Here is a 14,603-nt window from a genome sequence, read left to right on the forward strand (position 1 = left end):
TGGGGAATGAATATTCAAAAGGAAGAGGTCAGGTGGGGGGCAAGCCTGGCGGCTGAGCGGTTAAGTTTGCACGGTCCACTTTGGCAGCACAGAGTTTGCCAGTTCGGATCCCTGGTGGAGACCTGCGCACTGCTTGCTGAGCTATGCTGTGTCAGGCATCCCACGTGTAAAGTAGAGGAAGATGGGCACGGATGTTGGCTCGGGGCCAATCTTGCTCAGCAGAAAGAGGAGGATTGTGGCAGATATTAGCTCAGGGCTAATCTTCTGACAAATAAAAATGGCAAGCAATAGGATATATTGAAGTATATGAGGAAGCCATTTGGTATAAACCTAACTCAGCCTGACTTTGTTTTTTCCAAAAGGGCCTGACTGTGGCCATTGAGCACGCATTGCATATCTGCTTTAAAACATTTACTATGGCAAGACAAAGGCCCTTGAGATCAAGGTGCAACTTCCCCCCACACTGGCATTTCCTTAGGGATAAGCATCTTTCCTTAGGCTAGGAACTGATTGCTGCACTCACCTTTGACCACCCAGCTCAGCTGTGACCACCCAGCTCGAGACAACAGACTGCCACCCTGCTGTGTTCACTGAGACAGAAGAACTACCTGCTGTTTCCCTCAATCGCCGTGCTGACAGAGCAGTCTTGAGACTATTGTAAAAGGGACATTTCAATCCTACGTGAAACATCCTCTCTGGGGGTATATAACCACTCTGTGCACCCCACTTCTTTGGTGCCCTTTCTTCCTTCGGGAAGGAAGGCCCTGGGCCACGGTCCTCAGATTTCAGCTCAGAATAAACTCTCCCAAATTTTCATTTGTTATGGATTATTTTTGTTGACACTTCCTAAAAAAAAAAAAAGGGAGAGGTGGGTATTTGCTTGTGCAGGCTCTGTTGGAAAATATGCTTCCACATACACTGCAGGTTACCTTAATAAGGCCTATGCTCCTCCTGGAGAGATCTTAGCATTAAAAATAAGGCAAAGGTCATAGGCGTAGCTCTTGTGGGGAGGCCTAGTCTGGTTCAGGGTGATTGGTGATTGCGTCTCCTTAACATAACAAAAGGGAAAAAAACCCAATTTGGAAAAACAGTTAAATGCTTCCAAACCCACCCTTGAGTTCCTCTAGGCAACTAGCTGGTGACAATTTGAGTCACCAAGATGATCATTGTTTATTTTTCTCTTTAACAATTGACTTTTTATCTACCATCTGCTGTTTTGATGCAAGTCAAATTAATGTTATTTCAGTAAAATACTGGAAAACACCCACACTGTTTAATAAAAACTTTCATTCATATTTAACAATGCAGTTACTGCTAATTATCTCTATTTTCCTCACTGCACTTTGATGTCTTTCATCATTCACTTAGCCCAAGAAATGATTAGTCATTGGTATTTTCTCTCATTTGCCTATAAACAAATAGCTCATTGCTGTGGAAAGGTCTTTTAGCTATAAATTATCACTGCAAAATAGAAACACATTCTAAAAAGTAACTAGTAAAATAATTAAACAAGAATAAAACAACGGTAGAGGGTAATTGGAGGATTTCTACATTAGAACACACCAACTTAATAGCATCCTGACAGCTTAATACATCAAATTTAACTTCCATTATTTCTTCTCTGATCTGTGGCTTATATGAAAGTATATTGCTTATTTTCCAAACATTCAGGGACTTTCTAGCTATTTTTTTTATTGATTTCTACTTCAATTAGAGAACATCATCCTTTGTATAATTTCAATCATTTGAAAATTTATCAAGATTTTTTTATGCCCTGGCATATGGTGAACTTCAGAAAATTTTTCATGAACGTGAAAACAATGAGCTTTCTGCAGTTGTGGGGTACAAAGATTTATGTGTGTCGATGAGGTCAAGATGTTACTCACTTTTTTCCCAGTCTTTCACATACTTACTGATTTTTGGTCTGCCTTTTCTATCAGATGGTTATCAAGGGTGGGATTTGTCTATTTCTTCTTTTAGCTATTTTTTTACTTTATATATGTTGAAACTTTGTTATTAGGTGCTCTATCAGTCAGTTATTGCTGCATAACAAGCAACCACAAAATCTTGGTGGCATAGAGGAGGAACTATTTAATCACTCTCACTCGCAGGGATACAGATCAGCTGAGGTAGCTCAGCATTAGGCTGAAACCTGCAGATTGGCTGCACTTGGTTTCTGGCTGCGTCTGTTCCACATGTCTCATTCTGGGGCTAGGCTGAATGATGATCTAATCTACATGTGCTTACAAATTCAGAACTGTTATATGTTCTTGTTGGATTGACTTTTCTACCATTTTAAAATATGTCATCTTCAGTGTTTTGCTTTAATTCTACTTTGAGACTAATACAGTTTCATGAACTTTCTTTTGGTTAATGTTGCTTGGTATACCATTTTCCATCCTTTTACTGTCATCCTAAGTGTCTTTATATTTCAAATATGTCTCTTATAAGTAGCATATACTGGAGTGTTATTTTTTAATCTAATATGACCATCTTTGTCCTTTAATTGGGGTGTTCAGTAGATTTACATTTAATGCAATTATTCATATATTCTGTTTTAAATTTACCATCTAATTACTGACTACTATCTGCTTTCTACAGTCCCATCTGTTCTTTTTTTTCCTCAATTTTTTTGCCGCCTTTTAAATTTACAAAGAATTTTTATTATTCTATTTTTCTCCTCTACTATGTTATGATATACAGTTTTTCCACTATTTTTAGGAGTGGCCCAGAGATTACAACATACACTCTTGTTTTATTAAAGTCTAATGTAAAGTAGTATTTTTGTTACTTTCTAAACAGTATAAGAACCCTAGAACATTTTAATTCCATTTCCCATTTCTGCCTTTTGTCCTATGGCTGGCATATGTTTTGATTGTATTTTATATATATGTAAAAGATATTTATGGTTGTTTTGTTTTATACAGTCAATATTCTTTTGGATCCGTATACACTACAAAGTGATCACCACCACAAGTCTACTTACTGTCCATCTTCATACAGCTGACCCCCTTTACCCATTTTGCCCACCTCCCAACTCCTTTCCCCTCTGGTAGCCACTAATATGTTCTCTGTATCTAAGAGTTTGTTTTTGTTTTATTTTGTTTGTTCATTTGTTTTGTTTTGTTAGATTCTGCATATGAGCAAAATCATATAGTATTTGTCTTACCCTGTCTGACTTTATTTCACTTAGCATAATACCCTCAAAGTCCATCCATGTTGTCACAAATGGCAAGATTTCACTCTTTTTTATGACTATTATTCCATTGCATATATATATATACCATATCTTCTTTATCCATTCATCTATCAATGGACACTTAGGTTGTTTCCATATCTTGGCTATTGTAAATAATACTGTAGTGGACATAGGGGTGCATATATCTTTTTGAATTAGTGTTTTTGTGTTCTTTGGATTAATACCCAGAAGTGGAATTACTGGATCCTATGGTAGTTCTATTATTAGTTTCTTGGGGCTAATAATAAACTATTATTTTCCATAGTGGCTGCACCAATTTACAATGCCACCAATGGCATATGAGGGTTCTCTTTTCTTCATATCCTCTCCAACACTTGTTATTTCTTGTCTTTTTTGATAATAGCCATTCTAATAGGTGTGAGGAGATATCTCATTGTGGTTTTGATTTGCATTGCCCTAATAATTACTGATGTTGAACATCTTTTCATGTGCTTGTTGGCTGTGTGAATGACTTTTTTGGAAAAATATCTATGCAGGTCCTCTGCCATTTTTTAATTGGGTTGTTTGTATTTTTGTTGTTGAGTTGTGTGAGTTCTACATATCTTTTTGATATTAACCCCCCTTGTTAGATATATGATTTACAAACATCTTTTCCCACTCAGTTGGTTGCCTTTTTCATTCTGATGATGGTTTCCTTTGCTGTGCAGAAGGTTTTTAGTTTGATATAGTCCCATTCTTTAATTTTCGCTTTTGTTGCCCTTGCCTTTGGAGTCTGACCTACAAAGCCATTGCTAAGACCAATGTCAAGGAGCTTACTGTCTATGTTTTCTTCCAGGAATTTTATGGTCTCAGGTCTTACATTCAAGCCTTTAATCCATTTTGAATTAATTTTTGTGTATGGTGTAAGATAGTGGTCTAATTTCATTCTTTTGCATGTGGCTGTCCAGTTTTCCCAACACCATTTGTTGAAGAGACTGTCCTTTCTCCATTTTATGTTTTGGCTCCTTTGTTGTAGATTAATTGTCCATATATGTGTGGGTTTATTTCTGGGCTCTCAATTCTGTTCTATTGATCTGTGTGTCTGGTTTTGTGCCAATGCCATACTGTTTTGATTACTATAGCTTTGTAGCATAATGTGAAATTGGGGTGTGTGATACCTCTGGCTTTGTTATTCTCTCTCAAGATTGCTTTGGCTATTTGGGATCTTTTGTGGTTTCATACAAATTTTAGAATTATTTGTTCTACTTCTGTGCAGTATGTTGTTGGAGTTTTGATAGGGATTGCAGTGAATCTTTAGACTGCCTTGGGTATTATGGATATTTAATAATATTAATCCTTCCAATCTATCAACATGGAATATCTTTCCATTTATTTGTATCTCCTTCAATTTCTTTCATCAGTGTTTTACAGTTTTCAGTGTACAGGTCCTTCACCTCCTTGATTAAGTTTATTCCTAGGTGTTTTATTTTTCTTGATGCAATTGTAAATGGGATTATTTTCTTAATTTCTCTTTCTGAGAGTTTGTTGTAAGTGTATAGAAACACCACAGCCACAGATTTCTGTATATTGACTTCGTATCCTGCAAATTTACTAAATTTATTTATTCGTTCTAACAAAAGAAATTTGTTCTTGGAAGAGAGACTGCATTACATGCTCAATATACTATTTTATTTTTTTATTTTATTGAGATCACATTGGTTTATAGATTGGTGTAAATTTCAGGTATACATCATTATATTTTGACTTCTATGTAAACTGCATCGTGGAAAGATGGAATGTTTAGGGTTTCTATATAGAAAGTTTCTGTTTTAACATGGTATACTGAAAATTAGCTGTCCATAGATGTATGGTTTTATTTCTGGGCTCTCATTCTGTTCCATTGACCTGTGTGTCTGAAACTAGACTTCTGATGGTGGACACGACGCAGTTTACATATAAGTCAAAATATAATGATGTATACCTGAAATTTACACCAATGTATAAACCAATGTGATCTCAATAAAATAAAAAAATAAAATAGTATATTGAGCATGTGATGCAGTCTCCCTTCCAAGAACAAAACCTTGGAGAAATATAAAAGAGAAATTTTTAACGAGTTTGTCTATCATCAAATCAAAAAGGGGGATTTCTTAGAGCACCATAAACTAAGTAATTATTGAGGAACTGAAAGCAGGTCTGATGACATTAAAGAGGGAAATGGTAAGGAGAATGGTATGCAGGGCCAGCAGGAAGGTATCAACATATGAAGTAGGAGCAACAACTAAGGAGTTTCATGAGTGTAAGAGTAAAAGCCAGGAGCAGGGAAAGTCAAAGGGCACCAACAGGGACTTTGGCTGGGGGAATGTGTGAGCAAGTACATACGGCATTGGACAGGCAGCTGCAACAAGGTTATGTGTTTCCTTGTAGGAGCAGTATGTGGGATGAAGAGAGATCTCAGTGCCTCTGAGTGGCTAATGATGTCAGGGAAGAACAGGAAGAAGTGGAGACCAGAAGAACAGCTGCTAATGTACCCCATCTGGCAGTATATGCCCACTTATTATCCAATTTCACTAAAAAAAGTATGGAGCACAAGCCCTGAAGGCTGCTTCTACTTCTCCCCCAAGGTGAACTCCACAAGCAGAGGCGCCTGACTGTATAGATGGGAACCTCAGTTGCAAAGGTTATAATTAAAATAGCAAAAAATATATATAATGCACTAACAAAAGTGCCTAGGGCTTATGTGAAGAAAATAAAAATCAAACTGTAAGCAAAAAGAAAAGATTCAAATAAAGAAAAGATAGAACATATTGTAAAAGTTATTCCCAAATTAACATATTGGTAAAAAACAATTCAATTGAAATCTCAAGAGAATTTTTCAAACCAAAAATCTGATTCTGAAGTGAAATTATAAGAATAAGCAAGCAATAACAGAAAATAAAAAATATGAAAATAAGGGACTGGCACTACTAGGTATTAAAACACAGATTGTATCTACACTCAGGGAGACAATGTAGTGCCACTGTAAGGTCAGATAGATCAAGGAAGAGAACAGGAAACCTAGAAATAAAGCCAGTAAATACAGAAATTTAGAACAGGTTTATGAGCCCTCATCGCCAATTCAAAAATCTCAAAAAACTCTGAAAACCAAACATTTTTTTTCAAAACCAGTTTGGAGGCAAAACGGGAAGTTAACTGACATGAGGCTATCTGAAACCTTTTTAAATCCCACTTAGAAGGGGTACTCGGAAGTTTCACTGCAGAAACAGCAATGTGTTTGAGTGCAGGGTGCAGCAGAGGTGTTACAGAATGTGCGGTATATTCCATATATATCTTTTCTGAAGTGTTGGGACAATCTCAGAAATAGATTAAAATATAAAGGAGTGAGAGTAAAATTTTCACCAACTTGTCCTTTCCTTTGTATCTCAAACAGAAAGGTGTCTAACTCAGTGTTTTTATATGTAGAAGCCTTTAAAAGCAGTTGACTTTATTACTCAAGGAAGGGCTCCAAACTCCGTTATATTTTAAGGCTGCTTATGGAAGAGAGGGGGTTACTAATTGTTCCTGCTTACTTTAAATGGATAAACATAAGTAGTTTCTATGTATAAGCTGAGTGGAGAGGCTCAATGGAAAAGGAGAGACAGCAGAAGAGAAAGAGCATGGTTGATCTAGGGAGATACTCAAAGAGAAGGGTCAGGATAGGATTCAGAGCAGAGAGAGGCACTGACCAGAGATGAAGGAGTGTGGCCTCCTCCCCAAACTGGAGGGGAGAAAAGAAGGACAACTCCATGTGTGGGGATTCGGAAGTTGGAGGTTTCCCATAGCAGGAACAGGAACATTTCCTCTGTAAATTATCAGGTGAGAGTTAGGAATGTTAGGTTAAGGGAGTAGGTAGCTTCAGGAGAGTAAGGAAACCATTGAACTTGTCACAGTGGGAAAGGGAAGTGTGTGTACTTGGGTGGAGAGGGGGAGAGAGAGAGAGAGTGTGTGTATTTGTGTGTGTGTGTTTTCAGAACCCCAGGACTATCAGGGACTAAAGAAGCCCTAAGCAGATTCTCATACCTTGGAGTTCACCGAGTCCTCTCCTCCCCTATTAGCAAAGCAGTTTGTAGCTAGGAGCCTTCTATACTCTTGTGTCCTCCTCTGGCCACAACAGTAGTAGTAGCTTGTCCATCTTCAGACTGAGGGCCCCTTTTGCTCTGGCTACTGCTGCCTCCCCATGGGCAGTGAACTGGTTCTGGTTCCCAGGGGTGCTTACTCAACAGCCCTCTCCAGGGCCCACCTGGCACAAGATTACCAACAAGCTATTGAAGAAAGACATATAAGTTACATGAACTGGGCATGAGCTTTCGTTAGGACTGAGGGAGACAAAAGCAGAGTAAATGATAAGGAAGAGTACCAGATTCTCTCAGAGACCAAAAGACTCAAAACAGCATCTACTGGATGTCAGAACAGCTTAGCCCTTACCCAGAAGAAACCTTGAAGTGAACTGCTTTGAGTTTGAACATGACTCCAGACCTAGCATTGATTGGGCACTAAGCCTGCTTTGTGCCGAATCCTGTTGGACCCCTCTGCAGAAGACGCCTACTGCTGGAGGTTCTTTTACATGCTGGAGCCCTGCTTTGGAGACAGTTGATAGCCTGGCTCAAATTGCAGAGTATCGTTTGCACCCAGGACAACTCTACTCAGTGAGGAGGTAAGTGAGTCAGACATACCTCTAACTCAAGGAAGGGCTTCAAACATTCTCATGGAAGGATCTGGATGGGCACCAGTTCTAAATTTCTCTTTAGAACTGGCAACTGGACCCAGGATGTGAAATCATTGCTCAAAGCCACAAAACTAAGGAGAAACTGTCCTACAAGTTTGAACTCTCTTCCCACTTGCCCATTTGGGATATTTCTGTTTTGTTTCTTCATGTACCAGAGTTTGAACAAAAAAAAAAGATGAACATTTTTAAGAAGGAGGATGGGTGGAGTGGTGAATATTGAAACCAGAGTGATAGTCTTTCTCCCTACCTCTGTTCAAAGATTCCCTAAGTAGCTTGTTTTCAAAGTTATTTTATTTTATTTTGTTCACTGAAAAACAAAAAATGCCCACTGAAAAAGCTACCTATATAGAAAACAGAAATGAAGAGCTATGGTGATTGTAGTACATGGGGTTGGGGGAGAGACCTACACACGTGACGAACTTCTTGGTGCCTGTGGTGGCCCTTGAAACACTGTGCAGCATATTGGGCTCCATGGAGTTCAAAAAAGACTCTGGAAAACCTTCACTAGAGTCTGGGATCCTGGGGACTTCCAGAGTTCATTGAGGCCAGTGTTCTGCCTCCAGATGGGATCAAAATGTGGCATAGTAGCTGCTGGAAGAGTGTAATAAGAGTGTGGAAGATTAAAAAGAAAAGTGAAATTCGCTGCTGTTTTTAGGAAAGAGGACAAGAAGAGAACTTTTATTTACATGGATAAATCCTAATCCTTCATATCCACAGTTACTTACTTGATGCATCACCACCAGGATTTCTTCAGATGCTTCAGGAAGGGAAACTGGATGGAAAACTAGAAGGGCCATCTCTGATACCCTAATCCTCGACCTCTGTAGAGTTCCACTTCTTTTAGTCTGAATTGCTCTTAGTCCTCAATCTGGCTTTTCCTTGGTCTTCTCTTCCTGGCTTTTCCCCTGGCCCAGAAGCCCCCGTCTGTGTTCTAAGAGGCCAAATCCCTGATACCCAAATCTCTGTGAGCACTGGGACATCCTGGGTAAGGAGAAGTTCCAGACAAGTCAATGGCCCAAACTTCCAAGCCACCTCATTCACCTGCCTGGGTTCCCAAGTCCCCTCAGGAGAAAGCATAATCTCCAAACCAGGAGAGATTTTCCCATAGACAAACTTTTGCAGTGTTTCAAAGTAGGAAAATCATGGGATTTGGAGTCCGAGAACCTTGGATGAGAGTCCCAACTCCACCACTTTGTAAAGTCAATGACTGTGTAAGTCACTTAACCTTTCTCCCCCACAGAAAGGGGGTCAGTAATATCTATGTTACAAGGTTTTCTAAGGATTAAATGAGTTCAAGAGCATATAGACCTTGTTAGAGTGTCTGGCATAAATTATGCATTAAATAAATAAGAGTTTTTATCGTATAAGTAAGGATGTAAGTAGGTGGTGGCAGGAAGGAGGATGTGTGAAATGAGGTTTGAGAGAGGGAGGGAAAGAAGGAAGAAGAGTAAGATTTTTCGCTGAGGGGGTGAAATATAAAATGCAGGCAGTAAGTCAGTGAGTCCCAGCAGGAGAGGGAGACTGTCTGGAGAGAACAAATGATGAAGAAGTCTTGGGAATCAGGCTTGGAGGGACTGGGAGCCAGAAAACACTTTTCCCATTTTAAAAAAAAGTGCTTTTAGTGACAACATAATTTTACAGCATAAGCGAAATATTTAACTGGGAAAAGTATGCATGAACTTGACACTCAACAGACGACAAATTTTTATTTACTATGTTCCATTTCAATCTTCTTCAAATATAGTTTTTTAAAAAATGTTTATAAAGCTAGTCAGTGATTATTTAGACATTTATCCCATTTGACTTCATTTTCATTCCCATTTTGCATTTGAGAAGGTTATATCTTGAATAAGTTTTGCAGTCAGTAATCACCAAGGGCCTTATGACTCTGAGTCTAGTGCCCATTTTACCACCACAGCAGCTGCTGTAGAACCTTAGGGTATATTGAAAATTCACAGGACCAAGGAAAACGGGGGTCACTCCTTTCTCCCCAGTCCATACCAGTCTAAACTTAAAACTCCTTAAATCCACAAATATTCATTGTCTGTGCATAAAGTACTTGAAAGAGAATTGGATGTGAAATCAGAACACCTGGCCTAGTCCTAGCTCTGAGACTATGTAGCTATGGTGCAAGTCATGTCACCCTTCTGTCCCACATCATCCTCATCAGGAAATATGAGGTCAGATAACATGTCTCTGTTGACATGTCAGACAAGACGTATAAGAATTTAAGCTCTAACAGTTCTGAAAAGTAGCCTTCCACAGAAGGGTCTCTCTTGCTTTGCCTCTGATATCTTTTTACTTGTTGCGACTTCTAGGGTTCACCAGGTCTTGGATGATATCAGGTGCTGAGGAAAGACTGGGGAAGAGCATGAGAGGATAGAGACTGTGAGGGGTCTATCATCTAAAAAGTCAGCAGGCTGGTAGCAATGAGGGTTACAAGAAGAGACTGTAGCTGAGGAAGCATTCATTCTTTCATTTGACAAATGTTCAGTTAGAGCGTTCCAGCTGGGTCTACTACATTTCTAGGACTGTGACACTTTCCTGATTGTCTTCTCTTACACAAAAATTATGGAGCCAGTGACAATTATTGGCACTTAGGAATGCACCCTTGAAAAAAAAACAAAGATCCTTGCCTGTGTATAATATAAATTCTAGCAGGAAGAGATAATTTTTTTAATGTACTAAAGGAGCCAATTATGCTATGTGTTAGAAAGTGTTAAGTGTCATGGGGAAAAAGAAGTTGAGCTTGATAAGGAGAACTTAGGCAGGAGAAAGAAAGTTGCAGTATTTAATAGGGTAATAGGGTAGTCAGATACTTATCTATCCTCAGATTCAATTTCAGGCCTGAAGCAAAAAAGTGAATCCTGCATAAGTTAAAAAATAAATCCTAAGATTAAAAAAATAAATCACTAAGAATGACTCAGATCATTGTCCCACCAAGTGAATAAATATTTGTTTGTTTTAAGGGATAGTGTATCTAAAAAACCATGAAAAATCTTAGCATCATTGAAGAATTTGTGCTTCTGGGATTGTCCAGTGACCCAGATATCCAGACCGTGCTCTTTGTTCTCTTCCTGGGAATTTACCTCCTGACCCTGATGGGGAACCTGATGATGATCCTGGTGATCAGGTCCGATTCCCACCTCCACACCCCCATGTACTTCTTCCTTGGACATTTGTCTTTCCTAGACATGTGCTACTCTTCAGTCACTGTGCCCAAGATGCTGCAGAATTTCCTGTCTCAGAAGAAAACCATCTCGGTGTGGGGCTGTATCACCCAGAGTTTCTTTTTCATTCTTTCTGGGGGTGCTGAGGGCTGCTTGCTCTCTGCTATGGCCTATGACCGCTATGCTGCCATCTGTCACCCTCTGCTCTACACTGTGGTCATGAATAGACCTGTCTGCACTGCAATGGTCAGTGCAGCATGGATGACGGGGTTTCTGAACTCACTAGTGAATAATCATTGTATCCAGAGCTTAAAGTTCTGTGGTCCCAATATCATCTCCCACTTCAGTTGTGAACTGCCTTCACTCTTTCCTCTGTCCTGCAGTGATCCCATGGCTAACACCATCCTGCTGGCTGGGTCTACTGCATTTCTAGGACTTGTGACACTTCTCCTGATCCTCTTTTCTTACTCAAAAATCATGTTTGCTATCCTAAGTATCTCCTCCTCTGGGGGCCGAGGCAAAGCCTTCTCCACCTGCTCCTCCCACCTCACCGTGGTGCTCTTGTTCTATGGGACAGCTCTATTCAGGTACATCAGTCCCCCTTCTGGATCAGTCCTGGAGCGAGTTGTCTCCATACAGTATGGTGTGATCACATCCTTGATAAACCCCCTCATCTACAGCCTCAAGAACCAGGAGGTGAAGGCAGCTCTGCAGAGGACGCTGAGGCAGCAAATGTATGTGTCAGGGTAAGAAAGGGCAACAGGATGTTTGCTCTATAAGAGAATCAGTCTATAAGGGGAGAGAAATTTGCAAGCTCAGAGCTCCTGTGGAATTTGCTTTTTAATTAAATTCAAGTATATTGGTTTATTTTTCAAAGTGAAGAGACTTCCAAAGTCTGAGAAATATAGTCAGAGAAGTATTTGGCCCATCCTGGGTCTAAGGAAAAAGGTTCAGAATATGTCAGCTCCTACCACAGCCTTTGACAATTAGTCCAGAAGGGGTGACCTCCTTACAGTTGAGGAGGCTGAACAAAGAAAGACCCTGAGCCCAGGACTTTTACCTATGGAGTTACACAAAGGAGTCCATTAATAAAAGGGCACAGCACAAGTAAGCTAGATACAGATAAGGATCCAGAATGAGACAGTTCAGCACCCTCCATTCACCTGACCTGGTGGCACCGTAGGCATCAATGGCATGTGTGCCTGAAAATTGTCAAAGAATAGTGAAAACAAAGAATGAACATATTAATGTCCTTGAACAGACAAATGGATAAAGCAAAGGTGATATGTACATACAATGGACTATTATTCAACTTTTAGAAAAGAAAGAAAGCCTGCAGTATGTGACAACATGGATGAACCTTGAGGACACCGTGTTAAATGAGATAAGCCATTCACATTAGGACAAACACGTCATGATTTACTTATATGAGATGCCACAAGCAGTCAAGTTCATAGAAGCGGAAAGTAGAGTGCTTGTTGCCAGGGGCTGGGACAGGGAGAAGTGGGAAGTTGCTGTTCAGTATAGAGTTTCAGTCATGCAAGAAGGAAAAGTTCTAGAGATCTCCTGTACAACAATGTGCATACAGTTAACAATACTATACACTTAAAAAATTGGTAAGAGGGTAAAATCCACATTATATGTTTTTTTCACAACAAAATAATAAAAAGAATGAACACTTATCCTAAAGATTGGTACTGTACTTTGCTACCACCTCTTCCCTGAAAACATACATTATAAAATGTAGCATTTGCATTCAACGTATATACATATTGTAAACCACAAAAAAAATCAGTAGCAGTTGCCTAATGTAAATTAACACATCAAGACAACATAATTTTCATCTATTATCTTAACAAACATAAAGAAATGTCAAGAAAAACAATGATAAAATGAGCAAACAGATATATGTATACATTGTTGACTATGCTTTATATTAGTTAAATTCTTTCAGGAATCAATCTAGTTGTATGTAGTAAGAACCATAACATGATTGTGCAGGTTTTAAAACCCTATCCTTATTAGAAGTGAAGAAGTTCTCATACTTTCCCCAAAATGAAAATGCACAGTTCCAACAGTCATTGTATCTACTTCTGGCTATATTAATCATTCCTCAAATCCATCACAGTCCCACTAAGTAATCTTCTCTTTTAGATTAAACTGGGAGTGTGCCACTCATGTGTGGCACCAACAGACGTGGAGGGCCAGCATCCCCATCTCCTGGCCTCATCCCACTTGCACATGACACAAACAGATGTGAAGGGTGAGCAGCCCCGCCCCCATGTGCCACTCATGCAGCCCTGCCAGAGCCAATGGGTGTGTGCAGCCCACACAGGGACGTCTCTTGAATGCCTAGCGCTGGTGATCGGGGTGGATTGTGCTCCTCGGCCCCAAGTAACATCTTCTACACAAGGCCCCTCATTCAAGACTGGAATAGGTAGTGGATTTTCCTAATACATAGAAACAAACACAGAGAATCAGGCAAAAGGACTACAGGGAGGAATATGTTCCAAATGAAAGAAGAAGACAAAATATCAGAAAAAGACATTAATGAAATGAGGATGCAATCCATAGTTTAGGGAGAGATGCTTATCCTTAAGGAAAGGCCAATGTGGGGGAAGTTACATCCTTATCTTTAAGGGCATTGTTCTCATCTTTGCGACATAAATATTTAAAGCAGATATACAATGCATGCTTAACAGCCATGTCAGGCCCTTTTGAAAAAACAAGTTCAGGCTCAATTAGTTTTTACACCAAATGGCTTTCTCATGTACTCCTATATATCCCATCGCTTGCCATTTATTTACCACTCTCCTCTCACCCACTTCTCATACTTCTCTCTGTCACTAATAAGGCACACAACAGCCTTTTACTTCAGAGGCAGAGCGCTGCAACAGCATTTTGAAGCACAAGCAGCCTCAGGCCCCATCCCAGACTTGTGGCACAGCAGGCCCTGAGACTACATTTCCCCCAAGACACTGCTCGGTCCCGGGTCTCAGATGGAGCACCCTTCCTTCCTAGGGGGCGCGCATGCTCTGAATGTCAGCACGATTGCCCCCACAACTGAAGTACAGTACTAAACAGGACAGGTTAGACCCACCCAGCCTTCAGAGTAGCAGAAAGGGGTGAGCAAGAAGATGGGAATTTTTGACTTTTAGTCCAGGCACCCAGTCTTTCTCGAGTACCTGTTGCGGTAGCCCCGGGACCTCGCAGGGTCCCTCTGTCAAGTGCCCGTGGTCCCCTGAGGATTGGAGTTTGCTGCTTGCATCACCTCGCGGCCTTAGGGCAAGAAGGAGCCAGAGCCCCAGGAAAGGGGCTTTGGCGCAACTACACGGAAATTATTTGGGAAGCTTGCATAATTTTAGTTCTAAGTGTAGTAGGTGAGGAGAAAAGTGTGAACAGGAGTGAGATGAGCAGTCAATTTCTTAGCCAAGGGTAAGCACAACTGATGTTGCAGACCTGAAAAACCTGCCCCATTACCATGGCAACA

The 14,603-nt window shown here is 40.0% G+C and overlaps 1 protein-coding gene across 1 annotated transcript; it reads left to right on the forward strand.

Annotated features, from left to right (window-relative positions):
• The first annotated feature begins 10,933 nt into the window (after positions 1-10,933).
• Positions 10,934-11,863, forward strand: LOC103546823 (olfactory receptor 8S1). Its single transcript, XM_008513659.2, has one exon. The coding sequence runs from the start codon at positions 10,934-10,936 to the stop codon at positions 11,861-11,863; it is 930 nt and encodes a 309-aa protein (XP_008511881.2).
• The last annotated feature ends 2,740 nt before the right edge of the window (positions 11,864-14,603 follow it).

The sequence above is a fragment of the Equus przewalskii genome, chromosome 5, assembly GCF_037783145.1.
Source record: "Equus przewalskii isolate Varuska chromosome 5, EquPr2, whole genome shotgun sequence".
Classification (NCBI taxonomy): Eukaryota; Metazoa; Chordata; class Mammalia; order Perissodactyla; family Equidae; genus Equus; species Equus przewalskii.

Bases quoted from the DNA above. Each gene is read 5' to 3' on its own strand.
- LOC103546823 (XM_008513659.2), top strand. From the start codon at position 10,934: ATGAAAAATCTTAGCATCATTGAAGAATTTGTGCTTCTGGGATTGTCC.